This window comes from Bos indicus, chromosome 23 (assembly GCF_029378745.1).
Source record: "Bos indicus isolate NIAB-ARS_2022 breed Sahiwal x Tharparkar chromosome 23, NIAB-ARS_B.indTharparkar_mat_pri_1.0, whole genome shotgun sequence".
NCBI lineage: Eukaryota > Metazoa > Chordata > Mammalia > Artiodactyla > Bovidae > Bos > Bos indicus.
In genome coordinates this window covers 47111900-47138497 of record NC_091782.1, presented here as the reverse complement: position 1 = coordinate 47138497, position 26598 = coordinate 47111900, and the positions used below count along the sequence as shown (strand labels likewise).

The 26598-nt window shown below is 45.8% G+C and overlaps 1 protein-coding gene across 5 annotated transcripts in view; it reads right to left on the bottom strand.

Moving 5' to 3' along the window:
- Positions 1–26598, bottom strand: part of NEDD9 (neural precursor cell expressed, developmentally down-regulated 9) — a 190393-nt gene that overhangs the window by 31504 nt on the left and 132291 nt on the right. Inside the window, exons 3-4 of one of the 5 annotated variants that reach the window (XM_070778402.1) lie at positions 4279–5422; positions 1130–1576 (exon numbers count right to left, since the gene is read on the bottom strand). In XM_070778402.1, coding sequence (XP_070634503.1) covers positions 1130–1570 — 441 coding nt within the window. In that variant the 5' untranslated portion in view covers positions 1571–1576; positions 4279–5422. The other 4 variants (XM_070778401.1, XM_070778403.1, XM_070778400.1 and 1 more) reach the window with 4 other exon arrangements.

Sequence of the window (26598 nt, the reverse complement as noted above, 5' to 3'; positions counted from 1 at the left end):
TTTTCCCACCTGACATTTGGTGTTGGCTGATGTCTCTCCCTACAGTTTAAGTATTGTGGGGGCCACATTCACTCTTGGTATTACATCACGGTATCACAAGCATCGAAAATATGCTTAAAATTCATTCAATGGTCTACTTATCTCAAATTCTTACAGCATTTGGAATTACAGAGAGTGCTGAAGAGGTCCTTTTTTTTTTTTTAAGATTTTTTGATGTGGACCATTTTTAAAGTCTTCATTGAATTTGCTACAATCTTGCTTCTGTTTCACTTTTTTTTTTTTTCTTATCTGAGAGGCATGTGGGAATCTTAGTTCCCTGACCAGGGACAGAACCTGCATGCAACGCTTGCATTGGAAGGTGAAGCCTTAACCACTGGACAACCAGGGAAGTCCCCTCACCTTTTTTTTTTTTTAGTATGATGCCTTCTTAAATACCCTAGCTCCACTATTTTCACCCACCACTTCAGGCATTACTATAGGAACTACTATTAGGACAGGAGGCTGGCTCTTCTCTGAATTCACTAGTCTATGTGTTAAGTGAGTCGACCTTGAGGCTGATAGCTCTCCAGAACACAGTGGTTGGCATCACCCACTTCCCCTTCCTTGCAGCCTCTATTTCTCATGGGTTCTTTGTGCAGCCAGGTGTGTGGCGTCATGGCTGGTGGGGTCATGATTCAGCTTTTAGTGAAAGGAAAGTCCTTGCTGCCTCACTGTGCTTGTGCAAAGTACGGTGCCTTGTACTACTCAAGGGAGAAAGAGAAAGACTGGAAACTGTGGAGTGCAGAGCCCACGTGTAAAAGCAGGTCTATCAGAAAGATGGAAACACTTGACGATGCGGGATAACCTGGCACAACTTGGGAACTCGTAAGGGCTATGGATCAACAGTACTTGGCATGGGGTGGGTGTTCAAGAAGGTTTTACTGACCAACGAATGGAAAAATGATGCCCCCCCCCCCCAAAAAAAATGTGCAAGCTAGAGTATTCACATGTTCTTACTTCTTGGAAGATTTACTTACTTCTTCGACGGGTTTCTTGGAAGCTCCAAGTTCTTATTTTAGGAGCACACACACACATACTTTGATTGCATTGGAAAAAATTAAGAACAGAAATCCAGCTGTTGTTCACTCACCTTTTTACTTAGGTGGGGACCGTTAGCGCCCCCAGCGCCTCTCTGCCCTGAGGGTGGCACTTGATATACATCTTGTTCCTGGGTCCCATGGCCGGTGGGGACTTGGTAAATTCCCTGATTTTGGTAGGAAGGAGGCACTTGGTAGATGGTGTCTCGAGGGGCGCCCTGTGGGTTTGGTATTTGATAGAGCTTCTGTTGGCCAAACGGCGGCGCCCCCAGTCCCGAAGTGGGCAGGTCCTGATTGGAGGAGGTCTCCTGCACCGGGCCAATCAGAAGCTTCACCCGGTTGCCGGGGACAATGCCCTGCCGGCCGTGTAAGGAGCAGAGCCACCATCCCTCCAGTCCTCCTGTGTTCTGCTCGATGACAGTCAGGATGTCTCCCTTACGGAAAGCCAGCTCCTCGGCACACTCCGGGACATTGTCGTACAAGGCTCGGGCCATAAGATTCTAGGTAGGAAAGAAAAGAGGGGGAACGCAGGTTAGTAGATGAACTGAGTCCCTGAAACACCTGGGCCCGTGCTCTTATGGAGAGGCAAACTTCCTGGAAAGAGGAGGATCTGAACAATAAGCTGTAAGGAGAAAAACAGATGGTGCAGACAAAAGACAGATCCATACGTACTGTGTCTGCCACCAATGACATCAGACCGCCTCCTCGGAAAAGCTCCGAACACCACCGAGTGCTGTGTTCCAGCAGCAGAGGCTGTGCCAAGGGAATTATAAGGAGCTCGGTGAAGGAGCTGGAGAGCAGTTCACTCTACAAAGCATTTTTCTTCCTTGCTTCAACCCAGCTGAAGGAAGAAAAATATATTCCAAGATATTCAAATGGACTACAACAGACATTTCGTTTTTGTTTTTTTTTTTAAGTATATTGGAGGTAAAGAGAGTCAAAGAACACCTCCCCCCACCCCCCACCCCAGCCAAACAGCACAAATGGCGTTTATATCCACTGTTAAAATGGAAACAGAAGTATGCTGATCTCTGCCTTGGTAGGCCTTAACAATTCTTACTCTCAGTTGATCAAGAGGTCCTTGGATACAGGGAGACTCTACAAGCGGGGGATGTTTCCACGATAATCCCGTGCGGAGTGCAGTGACGGTGGTCCACACCTCCAGACCCGAGCACGTGGAGCTCCAAAGAGGCTGCCCCACGTGGGCAGGTAGAGGCCGCCCCGTCCTCTCTGGTGCTTTATTCCCACCTTTCCTGAGGGCCCCTCCTCACCCCGCCACTTTATTTGCTCCTCCTTGAATCTCACCATTCACATCGGAAAGGCTCTGCCCTCCCCTTTCATGGGCCCCAGACACTTTCTCTCTTTGTGTGAAGGCCCGTCTGCCACAGTACTGAGCAGACAGCCAAAGTAGGCATTCGGCGGGGAGCGGGTAGGCAGTACATGCCGACGTTCTTGGAAGCCTTTCAAAGGCTCGGCGATTTCATTTCTTGGCATCAGTCACGTCTCAGGGCATGAGGGTAGCCTTCCCCACCCAGATGCCGGCTCCTTCCCAGCACACACAGAGCCCTGGAACGTTGCAAATTCATCTCCAGCCATCGGAAAACTCAAAGTGGTCTCTTCAGTGCTTCACTAGACAGTCGGGATGCCCTCGATGTTGGGGTGATGACGATCGGCTGTGGGAGAAAAGACTGCCGATTGGATGGAGTGTGCTCTGATGACACACCCGTGGAATTTGGGGCTGTTGTTGCTTGGATTTCTGCCCCTGTGTTTTCTTCTCTAAAAATGTGGATTTGCTCTTTCAGCCTCCTGCTTTTCAGCCCTTCATCACTGACATGCACTCACCATCTCCCCCTGTATTAGGCCCCATAAACACAGGTCCTGCGCCGTGGGCTGTGCTATGTGAGGGGTCTGTCCCCTGCTCAGTGGTTGGGGAGGTTCCTACTTTTATTCTGTTAACCAAGCTCCTCTGAGTACAGTGCAACGGCTTAACCTGAGGGAAGGAGATGAAGCCCTGGAACTCAGTGCCCAGGAAGCCTGGTAATGCTCTTTAAGAATAAGACTGAAGTCCTTGTTCTTGACAGTTTTTTGATCCAGGAAGCCTATGATGTAGACAGGCGGGCAGAAAAGGGAAGTTAAAGGATACTGAGGGGTTTGTGTTCAGGTGAAAGTTGTACTTGGTATTTATATTCTAGGAAGCTTTGGGTTCCTTCTAACAAAAGTTCACACACATAAAAATAAAACACGCAGCACCGTAACCTGACGTGAGGAGCCATTTTAGGATGAGTCCTAATCTTAAAATTTCTACGTTTCTCTTCTCCCATCTTGTGGGTGATCTGTCCTTGAAAGAAAACTCATTGAGTTGAAGAAGACAAGACTCTTCCTCTGTACCTAAATGATGGGAAGGAAATTCAGTCTGTTCAGTTCAGTTCAGTCTCAGTCATGTCTGACTCTTTGTGACCCCATGGACCACAGCATGCCAGGCCTCCCTGTCCATCACCAACTCCCAGAGTTTACTCAGACTCATGTCCATTGAGTCGATGATGCCATTCAACCATCTCATCCTCTGTCTTCCCCTTCTCCTCTGAACTTCAATCTTTTCCAGCATCAGGGTCTTTTCGAATGAGTCAACTCTTCGCATCAGGTGGCCAAAGCTTCAACATCAGTCCTTCCAATGAACATTCAGGACTGATTTCCTTTAGGATGGACTGGATGGATCTCCTTGCTGTCCAAGGGACTCTGAAGAGTCTTTTCCAACACCACAGTTCAAAAGCATCAATTCTTCAGCACTCAGCTTTCTTTATAGTCCAGCTCTCACATCCATACATGACTCCACCAAAACTGTCCTGAAGTGACAGAGCAGGGAGACAGCTGACCACTCTGGACTCTGTCCCCTTCTCCAGGGCCCATTCAAGGACTGGGAATGGCTGGCAAGGAGGCCCTAATGCCTCCTGACATCAGGAGTGACGGGGCTGGGACCAGATCTATGGGAGTTGAGGGTCCAGAGCTTGATACTGGTGATCAAGAAGGGAAAGAAAAGAAACAGAACAGGGACTTCCCAGTGGTCCAGTGGATAAGACTCGACCTTCCAATGCAGGCGGCCTGGTTTCCATCTCTGACTGGGCAACTAAGGTCCCCTATGTTGCTCGTGGCCAAAAACTAAAAACAAAAACAGAGAATACCAGAAGGGTGAAAGACCACAAACCTCATCAGCATACACGAGCTCCAGGCATCTGGAGTTGGGTCACAGCTGTGGAGCTCTGGGAGGCACTGAAGCGGAGCCATGGACCACAACCAGCTCGAGGCGGATAGCAATCCCTGCACGAAAGCTAGTCTTGATGTTCTGTCTCTTGCCCCCGTGACCCTCCACCACCACCAGCTAAGCAGCACGTTCAGGTTTCCAGACAGGTCGCCAGAGCCGCTTCTCGTGGAAAACCCAGGGAGCCGCTTGTGGACGCACCGTGGGTGTCTTCGGACTAGCTCCTCCTCGTGCCCACAGAGACTGGGATTCAGGGAGTCCAGTGAAGCTGCTAGAGAGGCACCCACTGCCAGCCTGGTGCCTCAACACTGAGAGTTATTCTCAGCCTCGGCGAAACGGGAATAAGTAATTTAATACCTGCACGAGCTACAGGGAGCCAGCAGTCTCCCACACAGAGGGGTTACAGCTCCTTCAGAGGACCTTCAGAGGACACCTGGACCCGGCCTCCCTGTCCCACAGGTGAGGAAACGCATCCGGGGAAGGGGACAGTCTATCATCTGCCTGAGGCCACACCGGTGGAGTCAGAGATCGGAACAGAACTGTGGTCTCTTGGCCCAGTTCTCCTTCCAGGACTCCAGGCCACCTTAGCCTAGTTCATATTGTCCTCCAAACTGGGCTCCACTCCATTTTACAGTAAAGCTCTGAAGACGACGGTTCTTTTTGTCATGTCTAGGGAATAAGTCAATTCTTGGGGTTTGGGGGTCTTGGCTGTGTGACTTGGGCAGATTATTCCCCACAGCCTCTGCACCTGTAAAATGAGAATGAGGATAACATCCCTATGTCATGGATTTGCAGTGAGGATGAAATGAGTTCATTCAAGTCAAGTACTTGAACATCGTGGGAGCCTTGGGAAGCGATGATGACTGTTTAATGCATGATGGTGCTTTGATGGTGAGCCTCCTAGTAGGTTACCTCCTCAGTTCACAATCAAGGGTTGGTCTCAGTCTAATGATGCTATTATATATACTTCTTTATACATCTGATGTTTCTCTTGCTCACAATTACACTTCAAGAGAACTGTATGTTGAAGCAGTATTTCTCTGAATTAAGAATGAGTTCTGGTCACTGCAACCTCTTGTTGAGTATTTGCCTACAAACAACAAAAGTGAAATCATTGGTTGATTCAAGAGACTTCCTGAGACAAAGTAAAATAATAATAATAAAAGTTTCCCAGGAGACTCAGTGGTAAAGAACCTGCCTGCCAATGCAGGAGACATGGGTTTAATCCCTGGGTCAGGAAGATCCCCTGGAGAAGGAAATGGTATTCCATTCCAGCATTCTTGCCTGGAAAACCCCACAGACAGAAGAGTCTGGTGGGTTACAGTCCACAGGGTCTCAAAGAGTCAGACACGACTTAGCGACTAAACAACAATGGTATTTCTGGAAAAATTTTATGAGGTTCCAGAAGAGTACCACCCATCAAAAAATGTGGAAAAACATGGGCAAAGAGGAGCTTGACTTTTGAAAACACTTGATATGTTGAGGCAAGAATTTAGTAAGAAGATAATAGCAAAATTAACTTCAACCAGAATAGGAACCATCTCATTCAAAAGTGCACAGGCAACTCACAGACAGGCAGGTAAAGAGTTAATTTCCCTGGCGAGGACAAGCTGGAGGGACCCCTTCTCTCAGTGGTTCCTTAAGGCCACAAAGTCAGAAGGTATCTCTGCATATCTCACAAAAACCCAGGCAAGACAGTTTGCCTGGTCAAGACCTACTGCTTCGCCCACTCTCCCTGGGATATTTATCTCCAGGGCAGGAAAGGTCAACACAGAAACACATCAGGGAAAGATAAGAGAGCTATGTAATTCTATATCCAGCTGGATGGTTGGCCTCCAGAGGCTGGCAGTTAGAAACGCAGCTAGAGCTTGGCAAAGCACCAACATAGTCGGGGCACAGAACTCGAAAGCCAGAAGAACATCAAACAATTACAGTCCAACTTGTTCACTTTACAAAGGAGAAAAACGAGGCCCCAGAAGTTAATGATTTGCCAAGTCACCTGGCAAGACGGTCAGAGAGCTGAGCTAAGAAGTCGGGCCTCTTGTCTCCAGCTCGAGAATTAGGATGGTATTTAATAAAGTCAGAGGCATGTGCTACAAAAGCTGTGGTTCTAATTAGGATGGGAAATCTACATTTAGAGTCATAAATCCTATTTGAAGGACTCTAATCGTCTCAGCCTGTGGCGCTGACCCCACCCTGGTCTTACTTGAAACTGTCCTGGGCTTCTGTGCTCCCCATCCTGGTTCTCCTTCTTCCCTTGAGCTCAAAACCAGTCATTTTCCTTCTCTTCCACAGGCCATTAAAAAAATTTTTTTAAGGTTTATTATTAATTTATTTAGCCACATAAATTTATTTAGCAGTGCGGCATGCAGGATCTTAGTTCCCTGACCAGGGGTTGAACCTGTACCCCGTGCAGAGGAAGTGCAGAGCCTTACCCCTCGACTGCCAGGCAAGCCCCTATTTTTTTCCGCCTATCATTTTAGTGGTCATGTTCCAAAAGGATCTCTCTTCTTTCTGAGCTCGCTCTCTACAGGACATCTCATTCATGCTGATGGCATTTAAACACCCAGGTGACACTCAGATCCACAGCTCCAGATATTCAGATCCAGCTCGATATTCCCTCTGCTCTCCAGTCCTGTACTTCCCATGGTCTAGTGAGTATCTTCACCTCACACCCAAGTGCCAAACCCCCCTTCTCCTGGTCTCTCTCAGTGAACAGCAGGCACATAGCTGCCCAAGACTGGAGCCTCAGAGGTTTGCTGAGTCACTCCACAACCCGAACCCCAATCAGCTGGGACCTGCTCGTCCTCCTCACTGCTGCTCCCCGCTCAGGCCACCAGCGACTTATTTTTGGTGGGAAGGGAAGAGAGGGCAGGTATGGCAACTGCTTCCCAACTGGTTTTCCTGCATTCAACTTCTTCCCACCTCCAAACTCATCTTCCACATCACCAGAAGAGTTCTCTTCCCAAAGTTGTTTCCCTTTCTAGTTCTTGGTGATAGCATTTCTTGAGATCAAACCAGTCAATCCTAAAGGAAACCAACCCTGAATACTTACTGGAAGGACTGGTGCTAAAGCTGAAGCTCCAATACTTTGGCCATCTGATTCAAAGAGCCAAGTCATTGGAAAAGACCCTGATGGTGGGAAAGATTGAAGGCAGGAGGAGAAGGGGACGACAGAGGATGAGATGGTTGGTTGGCATCATTGACTCAATGGACATAAGCTTGAGCAAACTCCAGGAGATAACGGAGGACAGGGGAGCCTGGCCTGCTGCAGTCCATGGGGTCAGAAAGAATCAGACATGACTCAGTGACTGAACAACAGACTTGTACCATCCCATTCAAGACCAAACTCCTTAAGTTCAGGGAGGCTGTTCTTCCTTGGGCATTTTCAGAACCAGTGTCTAAAGCAAAATACACACTCATTGTGTTTGCTAACTTGAAATGGACTCTCATTCTGGTTCTCTACAGAGAGGGTGAAATGGTTTTCTAGACATGTCTGCGAGGTATGCGGTGGAGATTTTCAAATGGACGTGGGGAGATGAACTAACAGGACCGGAAAGATAAACGGTGCGTCCAAGTCACTAAGCCTCAGGGCCAGAGAACGTGGGAGGCGGCCGGCAGGAAAGCGCCCGCCCCACCCTCTTAAAACAGGATGGGGTGCCTGCGTCTACTGCAGAAGCAAACAGGAAGGCCAAGAGGAGCCAGCCGTCCCCATCTGGTTAAGTACAATGGTCTCTGTGAGAGAGCCTTTCTCTCCCTTCAGTGCAGCAACCTACGTCTGGCGGTAGGTGACTGAGCACCATTCACGCTTGGCCAGAATGCTTGGCTTCTGTGATCCCCAGGTTCCCAGGCTGTGCCTGAGGACTGGGAAGAAGATGCCCAGCGGCGTTACAGCAAGTACATGGAGCTCCGGACCACACTGGGTTTCCAGACCCGCTCTTGCCTGCCCTGCTACCAAAACGTCAAGAGAGCGCATTACTCCTACTGCCAGGGAAGTGATCTTCCAAATATGGGGAGGTGTGACTTATAATTTCCATGACCATTTATGCCGTTCTCTGAAGAGAAGTGAGACACAATGGCTGGCGTGTCAGCCTCCCTTCCCTCCCCCTACCCTGCCTGGACGGATAGCATCATCAATGGCCCAGCTTCCTCTTATTATTTGGCTTCATTCTATATTTACCACGCAGGAGCTCCTGCCAAGGCCTCAGGCCGCCACATTCGCAACAACATGACTTTCCTGTGCCCAACCCCGCCCCCACCCCAAACTTTAGCCCTGGACTCCGGCAGGGACATGCATACAGAACAAAGGAGGAAACGGCCATGGTCAAGGAAATTGGTCCCCAAGGAAGTAGCTGGGGGATGAGCGTGAGCGAGGTCGGTCTCGGGACACACGGGAGAAGAGCAAGACGATCTGGTGTCTTTAGTCTGCCGACAAAAATCAGCTTAGGTCTTTTCCATTACAGTTTATTATGAGATTTTGAATATGGTGTCTTGTAATAACCTATAATGGAAAAGAATTTTAAAAAGAATACAGATACACACACTTATGTGTGTGTGTGTCCATGGGATTCTCCAGGCAAGAATACTGGAGTGGGTAGCCATTCCCTTCTCCAGGGGATCTTCCTGACCAACCCAGGTCTCCAGCATTGCAGGCATATTCTTTACCACCTGAGCCACCAGGGAAGCCCTGTATGATACAGCCTCCCGGTGGTGCTAGTGGTAAAGAACTTGTCTGCCAGCAGGAGACTCAGGAGTTGCCGGTTTGACCCCTGGGTTGGGAAGATCCCCTGGAGGAGGAAAGGGCAACCCACTCCAGAATCCATGCCTGGAGAATTCCATGGACAGAGGAGCCTGGCAGACTACAGTCCATAGGGTTGCAAAAAGTCGGACACGACTGAAGCAAGTTAGCATGCACACAAGCATGTATATATGTGTATGTATATATATATATCTCCAAATCACTTTGCTGTAGAGCTGAAACCTAACGCAATGTTGTAAATCAACTCTACTTCAGTCAAAAAAAAAAATCAGCTCCAGTCTGAGAGCCATCAAACCACTTTGGCTTCCTCCTGCTCTCATCTTTAGGATATAGTGGGACGTGAAATTTCCCCAAAGAAGGACACAGTCACGGTCCAAAACCCTGGATATCTGCAAGTGTCTGGGTTTTGATTCTTGGAATACTTGGTTTAGACCTGGATTCTTTCATCAGATGACATCTGGAATGTTGAATTTTTTAAAGAGCTGAATCCTCTGGAGATTAAGTAGTAGATACAAAGCTTTCAGGTTTAGGAGTCAAAAGACATGATGCAGAGCGCATCTAAGGTTTTTTTCTCAGCAATGTTTTTCCATTGCGACCTGACACACATTAGGTGCCCTGAACCAGCTGCAGAAGGGCAGTGTGACATCCCGCAAGGTGTCTAGGAATACTAGTCCCCAGTCGTGTTTCCTGACCTCTGGGGACAGTGTCCACCAAAGGTCCCTATGCACCGGGACCAAATTTCAGCCAATGATTTACATATCCTGGAAAGTGCTTCTGAAGCCCTATGATGATCACAAAGCTCACACCAGTGTCTTGGACTCTCTCTGAATATTCATGTCTCTCTGAATATTCATTGGCCCAAGTTCTCGCATCCTCTAAGATGTTAATTCCTGAATGGAAGGTGCTTTTAAAAAATGTGGCCTCGGGCACTCGTCTCCCAAAGGTGCTCTTTGACCTGCAGTGACCGGTGCGGCTGTGCCCCGGGCATGGTGGCCCGGGAGGTGCCCAGGTTTGGTTCCTTCCACGTTGGCCTGTTCCAGTTTGGTGAGGGATGGTTCAGAACCCAGCATGACTTTGTGGTTCACAGACCAGAGGGGCATTAGTTCTTGAGAGCCAGTGAGAAGACAGATCTGACACTCACTGCAAACCTGAATATTTTTAATTAATTTATTAATTTTTGGCTTCCCTGGCTCTTTGTTGCTGCACGTGGGCTTTCTCTAGTTGCGGAGAGCGGGGGCTACTCTTGGTTGCCGTGCTGGGGCTTCTCATTGTGGCGGCTTCTTTGGTTTCGGGGCACAGGTTCTGGGTGCATGGACTTCAGCAGTTGCAGCGTGCAGGCTCAGTAGCTGTAGCTCTCAGGCTTAGCTGTTCCGAGGCCTGTGGAATCTTCCCAGACCAGGGATCGAACCTGTGTTCTCTGCATTGGTGGGTGGATTCTTATCCACTGTGCCACCAGGGAAATCCCAACAAATCTGGGTGTTTGGATGTCAGAAGAATTCTTCTATGTAACTAGATTTTGTACCATGATATGGAGAACAGAGTTGAGATTAAAGAAGTGGTTCTCCAAGTGCTGGCTTTCTGCCTGCCCTAGAACGAATGCTACATATTCACCCCTGATTTTTGAGGTTGATGCAGGACAGAAATATCCACACGCTGGGACCTGTTTATCAAGAAACCAACGGTGGCTGGGAGCAAACCCTCTGCTTCAAATAAGAAAAATGGCAAACAGGTTGTTGGGTGGTGTGGGTGTGTGTGCAAGTAAGTGTGTGACTTCATAGCCAACTTCTATTACTTCTTGGCTGGCTGTAGGGGATGGATTTGATTGCTGACATTAATTGAGAAACATAAATCAGCTTTTGCTCACAAGTTTGATGATATACATGTGTCTTTATGAGCTCAATTCTCTGCTCTTTTGTGGTTTGGGGATTTTTCTCGGGCAGCTCCTGAGGGTCTGAAAGAAGGTGGGAGAACACCCAGGTTTCTGTAGGTACTCAGAACCAGTAGTCACCCATGGCTTGACCAGACCCACCAGGCTAGAATTTTAGACTAAGAAGGGATCCCAGAGATCATTCTAGCCCAAGCTTCTTGTTTTACAGCCCAGAGGGTCTCCTATTAGATAAGCAGCAGAGCAGATCTAGTGTCTGGTTCCCCTCTTAATCTCGGATTTTTTTTTCCTGCTGGACTAGGGTGTGCTTCCTGAGAACCTTCTCCACCTTAGAATTGAGTACCATTGCTGTTAAGCCTCAGAATCTGTAAGCATTTGTCCCAGGTTGCCTGGTTTTGATAGATTTAAGCATAGTGTATTGGCAAAGGATCAAAACCACGGGGCAGGCACAAATGCTTTTCAGGGTCTGTCCCTAGATAAATCTGACAGGCGCCATATAATGATGATGGCCTGACACCCACTCACCCAAAAGATAGGTTTTATTAAAAGCAAAACAACCATCTGGATTTCAGCCAACATTACAGTATTGGCACCGAATGACTTCTATTTGCCTGTCTAGACAAATCCCTCTAACATTCAGGTACTTGGGGAAGTGAAATGAAAATTAAGTCATAAAGGAGTAGGAGACTCTAGTCCACAAATATTACAATATAATTCCCCCCAACTGTATTATTTCCCAACAGTCAAAACACACAAGTTGTAACATCTAATAAAGCATATTTGAAAGAAGGGAAAGATCTTCCTATTTGCACATGCCCATCTATCTTATCTTCCTGCATCAATGTATGCTATCCCCAAGGTATGAAGTTATATCTAAATCCATGAATGCGTATATGTACACATGCTACCAACCTTTGCCTCCCAGCCAGAACACAGCTGATACAACTTGGGTGGCACCCCTCACTGGAACTCTTAGATGACTCCTGACCTAGGTTTGATGCCTGATTGTTATTCTCCTACTTAATTTCTGAAGTCCTCAAAGAGTTTAAAAAAAAATGGATTTGTATACTTGGCTGAGCGGTTATATACAATCACATACTGTCAGCACTGCATTTGCAGAGTTGTCTCAAGAAAGAATCTTTAGATGCTGGGAAGCTAATCTTAGCTTCTCAGTTAGAAGAGAAAGGAGAGATGGCAGGAGCAAACGGAGGCGAAGAAGACCTCCAAATGAAACTGATGAAGCTGTTCAGTGGCCAGGGAAACAGACAAGCTCCTACGTGTATAAAGGATGCACTGGTTTATGAAAATAAAATAGTTTTCTTCAGAGTCCATTACTCATGAAGCATGCATTTAGAATGCATGGGCCTGGAAGAAAGCTATTGTACGCATTTTAATGTTATATATTGTATCTACAATAGGAAGATTATTAGGAAAAGGAAGCCAACAGAAGACTTCAGAGAGCTCGGCTGGCCTTAGAGATGGTCTGATGGTTTTACACATGACCTTATGAGGCCCCATGCTTCTTAGTACCTTGTGGTATTCCCTTGAACAAAGCGGGGCTAAGTACGTAAGAGGAAGCTTCCTTTTGGTTACGAACTGTTACATGAAGCCCAACTTCAGTCATGATAAAATGATGGCAAACCGATCTATGCTTGTATTTTTGTGCTTCTATCACATAAAACCATTGAGGCAATTATTTTTAAGCAGAAGGAGGTCGGGGAGATTGCAGCAGTGATTTTTCACCAGTGGGGATTTTGTTCCCCAGGTGATACGTGGCCACGTTCAGAGACATTTTTGGTCATCACATTGTGTGCGCGCGTGTGTGGATGTTACTGGTAGCTAGTGGTCAGAGGCCAAGGATGCTGCAATGCACAGAACAGTCCCCACAAGAAGGAATTATCCACCCTAAATGTCAGTAGGGCTGAGGGGGGGAAACCCTGACAGAAGGATGCATGCGACATTACTAAATCGATAGAGTCTAATCTCGGTCCTCATCTTGTCAGACTAATGACAATGAATCACTGCCTTTTGTGCCTCTGTTTCCCCATTTGCAAAATGGGGATAATGAACACGTTCTTTATAATAACATCAAGAGGAGTCATGAAATTATATATGCAAAACACTCTGATTTCTTCAGAAGAAAGGGTCTCTATAAAATCAAAGCACAGTTATGATTACTGCACTATTATGAGCTCATGAAATTGCATCTTAAGAACTGTACTCCTCCTTCTCAAAAAAAAGAAAAAAATTCCTCCAGGGAAAGAAAAACCAGAATGATCTCATCGTGATTACACCTGCCACACCAAAAAACAGACACAGTTCAGAGAAGCTAAATTCTTTCCCTCCAGCAACGAAGTAAGCTGCGTCTGTAATTAAGATCTTAATAAGGGAGGGCGGGAGGCTGGATGCAGATGCCGCAGGCTCTGAAGCGCAGAGCCATCCTGCCAGGTTTCAACAAGAACAATGGAAACACAGCCCCGCTCACTGCTTCATGCTCTCTCAGGAGTCCTCTGCACGGTCCGTATTTCAAAGGGTCTTGCCTTCATTTTTTCACTTCCACAAGGAGAAAGAAAAGGACCCTCTTATTTACAAGTAAATGTGTGTGTGCTCAGTCGCCAAGTCGTGCTGACTCTTCGTGACCCCAAGGACTGCAGCACTCCAGGCTTCCCTGTCCCTCACCATCTCCTGGAGTAAAATGTGATGTTGTAGATATTATTTAGAAGTAAATTATGAAAGGTGTGCCAGAATCCACTTTAGAAAAAAAAGCCCCTAGGCAATTTTCTGATAAAAAGCTGGAAAAAGTCAGATAGAAAGCTGACCTAAGGCAAAAGGGATAATGCCCTGGACAGCCGATTGATCTTGGGAGCAGCCTGTGTTTAGTGTCCCTAACCACCACGTGTAAACTTCCCAAGATGGTCCCTGTTTCAAATAGCCTTCCCGCGGTTAGACCATCTGTCCCATGTTGGGGTCTGTGAAACATGGATACATACCCACAGAAGGGAAATATATTTTAAACTAAAAGTAAAAGATAGACATCTAAGTATGTATCTTGTTAATGGATCTGCCTTGGTTGAATTTAGGATATAGGAGAAAAAAAGACAGGTACTGATAAGAGTCTTGGATTTAGTCAACGGACATGTTCTCTCATTGGCAAGGAATCGAGATCTGTTCCAAGGGCATCCAGGCCTCTGTGGGACTGTCGAGCCGTCCAACTTCACCGTGGACGCCCTGGGCTAACTGTGTCTTTATCATCCCTTTCCCAGTGCACTTAGCAGCTCTGAGTGGGAAAGGATGGAGAATCAGAGAAGAACACGGAAGGTCTATCCCAGAGGAGCACTCAAGGGAAAAGGGACTGGTTTTCTGCCAGTGTTGTTTTGATGGCCCTGAAGCAGTGCTGCTCGTCTCAGCCACATTTCCTGCTGACTCTAAGTCACGCCATGAATGACGAGCAACAACAAGCAAACAAACAAAAAACCAGTGACAGCAACAGACTCGTTGACAGATCACTGGCACGTCCTGTGAGGAGGCTGCAGAGCCTAGAAGTCCACTTCCCTGCCTCCGCAGTGTGCTGGCTGGGCTGGCTAAGGCTACTCGGGGGCCGAGAGAGAGAAGTCCAGCTCATTCTTTCAGTAGAGTACAGAGCCTGGGAACAGAGAAGCCTGAGGCCTGAGTCAGCCCCATCTTCTGTGGGAGTGAGGTGCTGAGTTCCGGGTAACACGCCGACTACCACAAGTCAGTGAGACTATGGCTAATTCACACAAGGGACAGCACTGGGTTTCCACATAACTAGAAGTTAGGAAAAATGCTGTCTAAATACACATTGCTTTACTTAAATAGAAAGATCTGGTTCAAATCTTAGCTGTATATGCTGTTTGGTGATCACAACTTAGAGTTTCTCAAATAATCCCCTCTCCCCAACACACACAACAAAGGGTAAAGGAAGGAATTAAACTTAAATTCAGAAGATGCTATTAAGCATTTTTGTGCCGAGCTTGCACTTTTACATATTCAGGGTTGCTCAATTTTTACTTCTGGTAAGTATAAACATCAACATTCCACATAAGGAACAACTTTGTAACATCTTATAACTATTACCTTGACATATTAGAAATACCAGGAGGAATTCTCATCTGCAATGTACATACCAAGATCTACAAAGAAATAAGATGTCTCCAAATCAGTAAACCCAGCCTTTGAATAGATCATGAACCACCTACCTAAATACCATTTGAAAGTGAAGTCTCTCAGTCGTGTCCGAATCTTTGTGATCCCATGGACTGTAGCCCACCAGGCTCCTCCGTCCATGGGATTCTCCAGGCAAGAGTACTGGAGTGGGTTGCCATTTCCTTCTCCAGGGGATCTTTCCGACCCAGGGATCGAACCCAGGTCTCCCGCATTGCAGGCAGACACTTTAACCTCTGAGCCACCAGGGAAGCCCTAAATACCATTTAGCACAATTCATGTACTAAATTAATTGGGGAAGAGGCTGAGAGAAGGGACTAGTCATTTTTTTCTTTGTTTTAAAAAAGAATAAACTGGAATTTAGTGGTCCATGATGTGTGTGTGTGTGTTCTCAGCTGCTCAGTCGTGTCTGATTCTTTGTGGCCCCATGGACTGTAGTCCACCAGGCTCCTCTGTGCATGGGATTTCCCAGGCAAGAATAATGTAGTGGGTTGCCATTTCCTACCCCAGGAAATCTTCCTGACCCAGGGATCAAACCCTGGTCCCTTGTGTCTCCTGCATTGGCAGGCAAATTCTTTACCATTGAGCTACCTGGGAATCCCAGTCCATGATGAGACCTAAGCATATGTACACTCCACTGGCAGCTTTATTGGGTTGGCCCTAAAGTTCATTATATATGGAAGATATATGGAAAAACCCAAATGAACTTTTGGCCAACCCAATATTATCTCTATGACTAGTTGCCCCTCCCCAACCCCCACTTCAACCATGAAAAAATCACAGTCACATTCTATCACTGCTTATACTTCCTGGGCAATCTGTTCCACCTTCCTCAAAGTGCATGCCTGAATTCACCTAGGTCACACTGTCTGCCTTTTGAAAGAACTGCTCTTTCCAGTGCAAAGTGGAAAAGGTTACCAACGAAGCATTTATATTAAAATGAAAATTCCTCAGGAAGACAGTAATGAGTGAGAGTGAAAAAGCTGGCTTAAAACTCAACATTCAAAAACCTAAGATCAAGGCATCCGGTACCATCACTTCATGGCAAATAGAACGGGAAACAATGACAGACTTTATTTTCTTGGGTTCCAAAATCACTGCAGATGGTGACTGCAGCCATGAAATTAAAAGACACTTGCTCTTTGGAAGAAAAGCTAGGACCAACCTAGATAGCATATTACAAAGCAGAGACACTACTTCGCCGACAAAGGTCCGTCTAGTCAAAGCTATGATTCTTCCAGTAGTCATGTATGGATGTGAGAGTTGGACTACAAAGAAAGCTGAGTGCCAAAGAATTGATGCTTTTGAACTGTGGTGTTGGAGAAGACTCTTGAGAGTCCCTTGGACTGCAAGGAGATCCAACCAGTCCATCCTAGAGAAAATCAGTCCTGAATATTCATTGGAAGGACTGATGCTGAAGCTGAAACTCCAATCCTTTGGCCACCTGATGCGAAGAACTGATTCACTGAAAAAGACTCTGATGCTGGGAAAGATTGAAGGCAGGAAGAGAAGAGGGTGACAGAGGAGATGGTTGAATGGCATCACTGACTCGATGGACATGAGTTTGAGCAAGCTCTGGGAGTTGGTGATGGACAAGGAAGCCTGGCATGTTGCAGTCCATGAGGTGGTAAAGAGTCAGAAATGACTGAGTGACTGAACTGAACTGTAATGTTCCCCAGGCATGTGGAGTCCTCCTTTACTAGTAAGAAATCCCGCAGGGAGATAACTGGAATGTTCAAAGTAAATAAGATGGAGGTGGGGTTGTTGACAAAGTATAAACGGTTTTTTTTTTTTTTTTTTTTTTTAGGGGGACCCCTTTTCCATGCCCACGTTCTTTGCAATCATCCATTGCCTAGGTAACTGGTAGCTATTTTCTGCATTTTAAATTGAAAAGAGAGTATTTCTTCCCAGTGGCCCCATTTTGTTTATCTTGGCAAGGAGGCTTGGTAATTAAGTCTATACGTTACTGGAGGGCTGGGATACCAAGGGCTGGGATTTCAAACTAATTTGTTTAGGTTCCTTTCTAGCGCTAAAGTGATCTAAAAACAGATCATCAGCATCTCTAACTTTATACCTCTGTCACTCTGACCCCAGAAGGATAAGAGATGTGCTTTATCCCGGGCCCTACTCACCTCCTGTATCAAATCCACCTTTGATTCTTTAGTCATGACTTTTCTCTTTTTTTCAGTAATATTTTTGTTATGGAAAAACAATTCTAGTGAAGGTTTTCTCTTACATTTTAACCTATATAGTGCGTCTATCAATATACCTATATATGAGTGTATTCTGAATATTTTATGTATCTTATAAATGCATCATAACATAGCTGCCATTTTTAAATGCCTACTATGTGCTAGAAACTGATGATTTTCAAATATTATACCCTTACAACTATCTAATGAGACAGGTATTATTACTCCCATTTTATAAATGAGGAAATGGAGGCTTGCCTAATTTTATACTGTTAAAAAGCAACAAAAGTGAGATTTAAAACAAAATCTATCTTCTTTCCAATAGGCCATATGGGGAAAACTCTTTTAATAGCTATTTGTGTATTTCATGTAATCCAACATTCAATTCAATGTTTGCTGAGTACCTACTATGAGCAAGGGCCGATAACCACAGGAATATCAAATCTTATTAATAACAATGAAGATACCAAAGCACTAATATATTAGCAAGTGGGGACACAGGTGTGTTGGTACACCCCTATGTCTGGCATTTGCATTTCTACAAGACACAGCCAGGCCCGTGGAATATTTAATAGTACTCGATTATCTTAACATAGGAAATAGGGTTTCGACATAATCCAAGTTTTGAGTCCACGCATCCTTTCAACATCTGTTGGGCATCTACTTATATAAGGAGGGCTGGGGCCTGCTAGAATTGTCTCTTTCCAGTGGAGCCATGGTAAACACCTCCCCATGGAAAATATCTCGCTTCAGCTTTACAACAATCCACGAGGCCAGATCAACCCTAGTTTGGTGGTGGTGGTGCGCATTCCCTCAGCCTATCCGACTCTTTGCAACTCTATGCACTGTAGCCTGCCAGGCTCCTCTGTCCATGGTGATTTCCCAGGCAAGAATACTGGAGTGGGTTGCCATTTCCTCCTCCAGGGATCTTCCCGACCCAGGGATTGAACCTGAATCTCCTGCATTTCAGGCAGATTCTTTACTGCTGAGCCACCCTACAGATAAGAAAGCTGAGGCTCACAGAGCTTAACTTACCCAAGGTTACAGAGCATCGAGTCACAGGAAACAGAAATGCCTTTCAACAGAAATGCCTTTCACCAGACCCCACGCTCTACCTTGCCTCTACTGCAAGAACACCTAAGACCAAGTCCCCGTCCAGGCCACAACACACAGCAGATCCTGGATCATACTTTTTATTCAAGGACTTGCCTACCAATCTGCCTCTACACACAGATAAAGGGTGAGTCTCTCATATCAAGTGGGGCTTACCTGAAGCTGGAAAGCCCCAGTGGGCAGCCTTGGTGAGTTCCAGGTATCATTTAGATAGTAATTTTATTGAAAGGGGTTAATGAGTAAGGCAGTGCTAACAGAGTAGGGCAGAGGTGAAAAACAGAAAGCCTATTGTAGAGATGATAGGAGATAAAGGTTTAGGCTTCTGATTGTTGTATAGAGTGGATGGATGAGGAGACTTGACTTCTAGCAAGTACCGACGAACCAAGTCACACAAGCACAAAGAGACAGGAGCCAATGAATGGGAGCAGCAAGGGATCACGATTTTCACAGCAGACTCAGAAGAGGGGAGGAAGACAGGGGTACAGAGAGCGCTTTAAGTATGTCACGTCTGTGTGGGTGGGGGGAGGCCAGCCCGGAGCAGTCTGGTACTGGAGAAGTATAATGGATGCTTGAATGAAAAAAATGAGAGACGATGAGGTCATTAAGGGCACAAAAGGGGAGGGAATTGGCAAAGAGGCTTGAAAAGTAGAGAGGAAGTTTCTTTAGAAGTGGGGGGCAGGGGTGCAGACAGGAAGCCGCTGATGAGTTCTTAGAAGAGGACCCATGTACACCCCAGCAAAGAAGGGGCGCTTACGGAATCTGTTACGTGCATCTTGCACACTTGGTGCTCTCAGAACACCTTCAGTCTCGTAAAGACTTTGGTCTTCAAGTAGGTAAGTCATTTAGCTCTGAAAATGGGCTTGCTCAATCAGTGAAACAATACATAAGAAAACGGTTAATTTTTTTCAAAGCATCTTTTGTTGCTTTGAAAGCTCAGATGGGATTTAAAAAAGAGGCAGGGGCAGGGTATGCAATACACCATTCAGAAGCGTATAAAACATTTTAAATCAAAATGGCAAAGCCAGGAAAGAATCAGGAATTACATACAGACTAAGTAAATATGCTGACTAAATGGAAGACACTCGGATCACATCTTCTCCAGCCACTCTGAGAAAATAAAAACATTTCCAAAGTCCCCTGGAAAGCTCTTCTTTAGTGCGCACTTCCTGCTTTCCCTAACCTACCTGACCCATGTTCAGTCAGAACCCAAGAATCTGGACTTCAGAATGTAGTTTTCTTATTTGTAGTTTAAGCTTCATCTGTAATTTTCTTCAATCAAAACATTCAAGAATGAATTTGTTGAATGGCAGACTAGATAAATAATTTAGAGTTTCAGTGTAGGCACACAGGATACAGAAATTTGGCCAAGCCACAAAAGCTGCTCAGCTATTAGAGATCAAACAGGCCAGGCCTGTGGGGCACTTACCAGGCCTGGGCCTGCACAAAGTGGGCGGGGCCTCTGCTCAAACACAGCTGTGCATCCACCTCTCAATTACCCTCCTGGCAGAAAGTAGCAACAACCCACCCTCAGACCCTCAGGAGGGAGGCCTTCACTGAGCAGGCCACGGCCACTGAGGCATTGCCCCCTCACCCACCTCCAGTATTTCAGCACATGCTGTGTATATTCAAAGGAGCTTGGGGAAAATTCTTAATAAATGAAGCCCCCATAATTTACTGATTAGAGAACTCCAGAGGGCATCCTTTAAAGACCAATGGAACCTTGGTGCATATGAGAGTAACTGTTCCCTTCCTGTGAACAAATTAAAACACACAGAATGTAACCAAAAGAGACGATATAGGCTGGCTCCCCGCAAAATTCACCAAAGTAATAGCTTCTAATAGCTTGCATTCCACGGTGCTCAAGATGACTGTAAACGCATAGCTGGCTGACTTGGAACTGTGTGTAAGTTCAAAATGGGTGGAGGCTTGGTTGTTGTCTAGTTATGATCCCCGAAGTAGCCAAACCAGATAATCTGGTTAAAAAAAAAATCTTATAGTGACTGGATTATAAATCTCTCAGTGAGCATTTTTAAGTCTTGACTGAGCTAAATTTATTTTGTTTAGAGCAACAGAGTATCTAAAAGCTAATTCCCAATTCCAGGGTTTTACAATCTAATAATTATCTGGTTTTACTACCTAAGTGGCTTCAATGAAGTAACTGCCAGACATTCATTTCACTTTGCTTTGTAGAGGCACTGTCTTAAAAAAAAAAAAAAAAAAAACCTATTCTGCAGGGATACTTTGAATGACATAGAATCTTGAGCTACATGGGAGAGGGAAAAGCAGTCACACAGGACATTTTAGGAAGTCACAGATAGTTCTTTCTTTAATAGTTGCTTAAAGTCACAAGCTCTGGGGCCAGATCACCTTGGTTCAAATTCCAGCTCTGCTACTTTCCAGCTGCGTGGTTTGGGATAAATTACCTAGCCTCCCTGAGCCACAATTTCCATATCTGAAAATGAATATAAAGTATTAACACTACCTCATGGAGTTAATTGGGAAAGCTAAATATGACAATCCTGTATTGTCATGGTGAGTCTTAAAAACTGTTATTTATCATTCCTCTACCTTTGTGCCATCTCCTCTACTTATAATAACAAAATCTTCTCCTGAAACAGTCCATTATTAACTAGAGAGAAAATAGGCTTTATAAGAAAGGGAAAGTAGATTGCTTCAGCTATTGGTTCCGTTTATAGTCACCACAAGGTGTCAATCTGTCATTTGGTTAGCTGGGGAAGTCAGAAGTTTTGCTGGTGAAGATGCCCACAAGCTAATAAAAATCATATCTTTACAGCATTTGGCAGGGTGTTTGATGCTGGGAAGACCCAGCAGAGAGGCAGGGTTTCCCCATGAATGCCAACCACAGCTCACATCATTAGCTGCCATGATGTTTTCTTTCCACAAAATAAAACTAAACATGATGAGGTCACTGAATAAAAGAGACTTTAGACTTTTTGTCACTTTCCAGGTTGCAGTACTCTGTGTTAAAAACAGCCATTTATGCTTTCCAATAATAAATGCAGGAACACATTTTCTCTCCCACAGCACCCCCCGCCCACCGCCCTCCCCCCCCAAGGCTTTTACGAATCTAAAGACATTTAGAGTAGGAAGAGGAGGGCAAAGATTCACTGAAGGCTAAATAATATCTGGGGACTTAACATTAGTGATAGACTATCATTGTTCTAAATAAAGAAACTGCGTAAATACCAGTGAACCATATCAAGAATGAGAGCTTTCCTGCCAGGTAGAAGGATCTGCCTCCGGTTGTATCCTAACGTCAAAAATACTAAGAATCTTCAGGATTATCCAGCTCTCTGATTTTTCCTATTGAGGCAGAAAATGGAAAGCTGATAGTTGTGATAACTGATACCCCTGCCTTCAGAGGGTTCTAACCTTTTCAAGGAGAACTATAACTCATGCATCACAATAGATACTTTCAACAGTTAGATTTAGAGCTATTGAACATGATTTATAGCTTTTGAATAAAAGGCTTATCATGGAGGTTAGCCAGTGGCTATCAGCCAGGACTGAGGATTTACAGCCTCACATTTAAAAAAGGATGAGCCAGAAGCTAGATATTCAGAAAGAAGGCAAAGCAATCCTGCAGGTTAGACAGGTAATTCAAATTGCCAATCCCCAAGCATAAACACCTTGCCAAAACGCATTTCAATAGCGGAATGTTTGTTTAAATCTGCTAATGTAACAATAATGCTCAGTCTCTTTCTCAGTCCTGTGGGACTCATTGCGACCCTTTGGACTGCAGCCCTCCAGGCTCCTCTGTCCATGGGATCTTCCCAACCCAGTGATTGACCCTGCGTCTCTAGGACTTGTCTATTCCAGAACAGAAGTTAAGTGTTCATCCTCCAAGGAAAATTCACTTTCAATTCCTTGCAGTCAGCTCTGAATAGGGGTCTCTGGAAGCTGCTAGCCTGGTTAGAAGGAGGCAATTTAGATAAAATAGTATATTCTAAATAAGCTATAATCCTTTTGCCAGCAATAAACACACAAATGCATGGGAAAACAGGCTGCTGAGCGTCCCAGCACTCAAAATTTTGAGTTTCGGAGACAATAAACTGGCTGGAGCCTTCAGACCCTCTGTCCATTCAAACGCCATGAAAGTGTTTCCAAGAAATAGCATATACTCAGTTGGTTCTGAATCCAACATCCTTTATGGGTATCAAAATCCTCCATCATCAGCTGCATAATAGTACCTGGAGACTTTAACTTCTCCCACTAAAATTATATATGGCAAACTGCTTCCCAAAGCGAACGCTTTAATGCAAAGGATGAAAACTGCTTGAAAATAGCCAGCCTGAGAGACTGAGCACTTTTGATTCTTCTCTTACTACGGCTCCGGGGGGTGGGGGCAGTGGAGGCTAGGCCCCGGGAGCCGGGAGTCCTGAGCCCAGGCGAGCTCCCCTTGGAGTTAGACGCTCTCCGGTCTGCAGTGACTGCCATACCCCGGCGCCAAGACCTAGACTGACGCCGGGAACTTGCAGCGGGGGTGGATTGGGCGCGCTGCGAGCTCCCGGCGTAGGTCTCAGAGGCTGGATCTCTGCCTGCCTGCTTGTCTGGCAACCCGGTGACCCATCTCAGAACCCCTCTGGGGGCACAGCAGAGGAGTTGTCACAGTGGTGGACACACACAAATACAGAGAAACCTTCTGCAGAAGTCACTCTCTTACCTTATACTTCATCTTGGCAGCGGTAAACTGAGCCGTTTTCCTGCACTAGTGAGACTGCATTAAGCACCGGCGAGCCCGCCCCTCCATCGAGCGCTGGGCTTAAACGCAAGCGAGGACCGCCGAGCTTCGGGCCGCTTGTCCACGCCGCGCCGACCTCCGGCGCCGTTCAGCCCGCCCAGCCTCTGAGCTCACTGTTTTCGTCCGGGCCGGCAGAGCACGGAGCTCGTTTGCATACCGCCTCGCCATTGGCTCGCGGGCCAAGGTAACGCGGACGCCCCGCTCACCCCGAAATCCTGGAAACTGACAAAGAACTTGCAATGCGACCATTTATTTTTACATTGTCGGAGAGGGTGGAAAAGAAACTCCGGAACCTTACCAAACCTTATACTTCATCTACCCCGAACCTCTACCAAAACCCTGGGAAGAGGAGATGAACTATTTTGAATTTTTTTTAGTTTAATCCAAATTTTAAAGAAATGGAATTCACAAAGCAGTCTGACAGCCGTGCGTCCTGTGACCTAGCAACTCCTTCATAAATCCATTTCATTCCAAAGCCATTCACCTCACAAGCTCTACATGAAACGAACTCAGGGAACAAAAGGTTTTCTGTCTCCGGGGGCCCCTTTTTACTAACTACCCCTGCTGATATCTCTCTCTCTCCCTTTCTCTCCTCCCTCCCCTTCCTTTTGTGGCTGTTTGCTTTTTGTGTGTTTGTTCTTTTCAGTGTTCAAAGTACTTGCAGTGTCAGTCTGCAAGGCGACAGAATACAATTCTCCCTCAGTGAAAGGGAATTCTGAAGCTGGGCACCAGGGATTCCCTGGTTGGCTTCTCACCGGGGCCTCCGGGAGCTGAGGGGTCAGCCGCATTCAGAGACCTCCTCTGGCTTTGCAGAGGATAAAGCTTAGCTGTGACCTCTCGGATGGGGCTGGCCAGTGTGCCCGCCCCATACATCATCACTGTTCACCAAGTACTGCGTTCTTTGATGGCTGGCATTTCTATTTCCAGCTTTGAACACTGCAGTTTTTCCTTCTGACCTCTCTCCTGAAGATGACCCATTAACCCACCAACACTTATTATCTGGGGAACAACGACAAAAAAAATGCCTGCTGTTTGAGAAGGCTGGTTAAAAAGACCAGTCTTCTCTCACTGACGCACGGAACATTTGGTTCAGCTTCATGCTTACGCACGGAACATTTGGTTCAGCTTCATGCTTTCTATAGAGAGAAAGATCACCCAGGAGAGGACAGAAATGGCCACCTTCAGCAACTCTTCTGAGGCGGTGGATCGGTGAGGGGAAAATTCCTTTTCATGGGACCTCAGGATTGAGACTTGGTGAATACAGACAATGGCTGTCCCTGAAAGGGATGGACTCCAACCAGACTACATGACTCTGATGGAAAAACTCAACCCTTTAGTTTTTTTTTTTTTTTTCCTGACCAGGTTGGATCAGAATCAGTTTGATTTTTTTCCTCCCCAATTCCCAGTGGATTAAAATTCTACTTTTATGAGCTAAGCAAAAAAGTACAGGAGAGGAGCTGTCCTACAAAAGGGGTTTCCGGACATAGGGCTCACAGCTCAGACCACAGTTTAAATAAGGCACCTATTCCCTGGACAGGACCCACCCACCCCTGACCCGGCCCAGGTGGTCATGACAAGGTTGACTCACTGTTTTGACCTTCACTAGGCCTCTTTCCCTCATTTAGCTTTAGAGGGAAAGTGAGCCTGAGTGATTTTGCAAGGTCCTTCTGAACACACATTAAGCATGCGACATATGACGCTGCCACGGACAGAGGAGCCTGGTGGGCTATACAGCCCATGAGGTCATAACGAGTCAGACACGATTGAGAGACTAAACAACACCGTACTATCAACACACAGCAGGGACCTTCCTAACAGTCCTACAGACATGGAACAGTCGCTAGCTTGCCGGAAATGTTTCTTCTGGTGTCTGCCTGGATATGTCACAGGCCTTCTCATCTGTAAGATGACGAGTCTTTGGCCTCCAGGAGATCTAGATAACATTCCTCTGGCTTCCTCAGCAGTGAAGCTGAGTCACCTTTTTTGTTTGGTGAGCATCATTGAAGAGTGAACACGCTCTCACCTCATTTTAATGCTTTCAAACCGTTTCCCAAAGCATAGCTAGGGCTTTTTCATTCTCTGGGTAAAAAGCTTAACTCACCCCAAGTGGCTCTCCTGCTTTCCTACTTCTGTCCTATACAGAATATACCTGAAAACCTACCTGAAGTTCATTTCAAGGTGGTCTGTGTCACTGTCTTGTTAGTTACATACACATAAAAAAGCACAAAGGTGTTACAGTCCGGTAAACATGTTAGAATCTCAACAAATCTCTAACTTGCTAATTTTGGTGTTCTGAAATGTAAAATAGAGAATAATACCAACCTGCTATGGCTATAATGAGGATTAAATGATATCATGTGGATAAAAGTGAATAGTATTTGGCACATAGTAAAAACATTAGTTTTACTCTGAAATTAAAAGATGCTTGCTCCTTGGAAGAAACACTGTGACAAACCTGCTGCTGCTTCTGTTAAGTCACTTCAGTCATGTCCAACTCTGTGCGACCCCATGGACTGCAGCCCACCAGGCTCCCGCCCCTGGGATTCTCCAGGCAAGAACACTGGAGTGGGCTGCCATTTCCTTCTCCAATGAATGAAAGTGAAAAGTGAAAGGGAAGTTGCTCAGTCATGTCCAACTTTTCGCCACCCCATGGACTGCAGCCTACCAGGCTCCTCCGTCCATGGGATTTTCCAGGCAAGAGTACTGGAGTAGGGTGCCATTGCCTTCTCCGGTGACAAACCTAGAGAGCGTATTAAAAAACAGAGACATCACTTTGCCTACCAAGTTCTGTCTAGTCAAAGCTATGGTTTTTCCAGTAGTCATGTATGGATGTCAGAATTGGACCATAAAGAAGGCTGAGTGCCGAAGAACTGATACTTTCAAACTGTGGTGTTGGAGAAGACTCTTGAGAGTCCCTTGGACTGCAAGGAGATCCAACCAGTCCATCCTAAAGGAGATCAGTCCTGAATATTCATTGGAAGGACTGATGCTGAAGCTGAAACTACAATCCTTTGGCCACCTGATGCGAAGAACTGACTCATTGAAAAAGACTCTGATGCTGGGAAAGATTGAAGGCATGAGGAAAAGGGGGCGACAGAGGATGAGATGGTTGGATGGCATCACTGACTCAATGGCATGAATTTGAGCAAACTCCAGGAGACAGTGAAAAAGAGGGAAGCCTGGCATGCTGCAGTCCACAGGGTTGCAAAGAGTCAGACATGACTTAGCGACTGAACAATAACAACAAAACCTTAGGAAATGGTTGCTTTTTAGTATTATTTCCATTATTATTCTTTTAATATTAAATTTATTTTGTATTATTTTATGACTCTATCATATAACATTGTAACATCATATATCATTATAATATCAC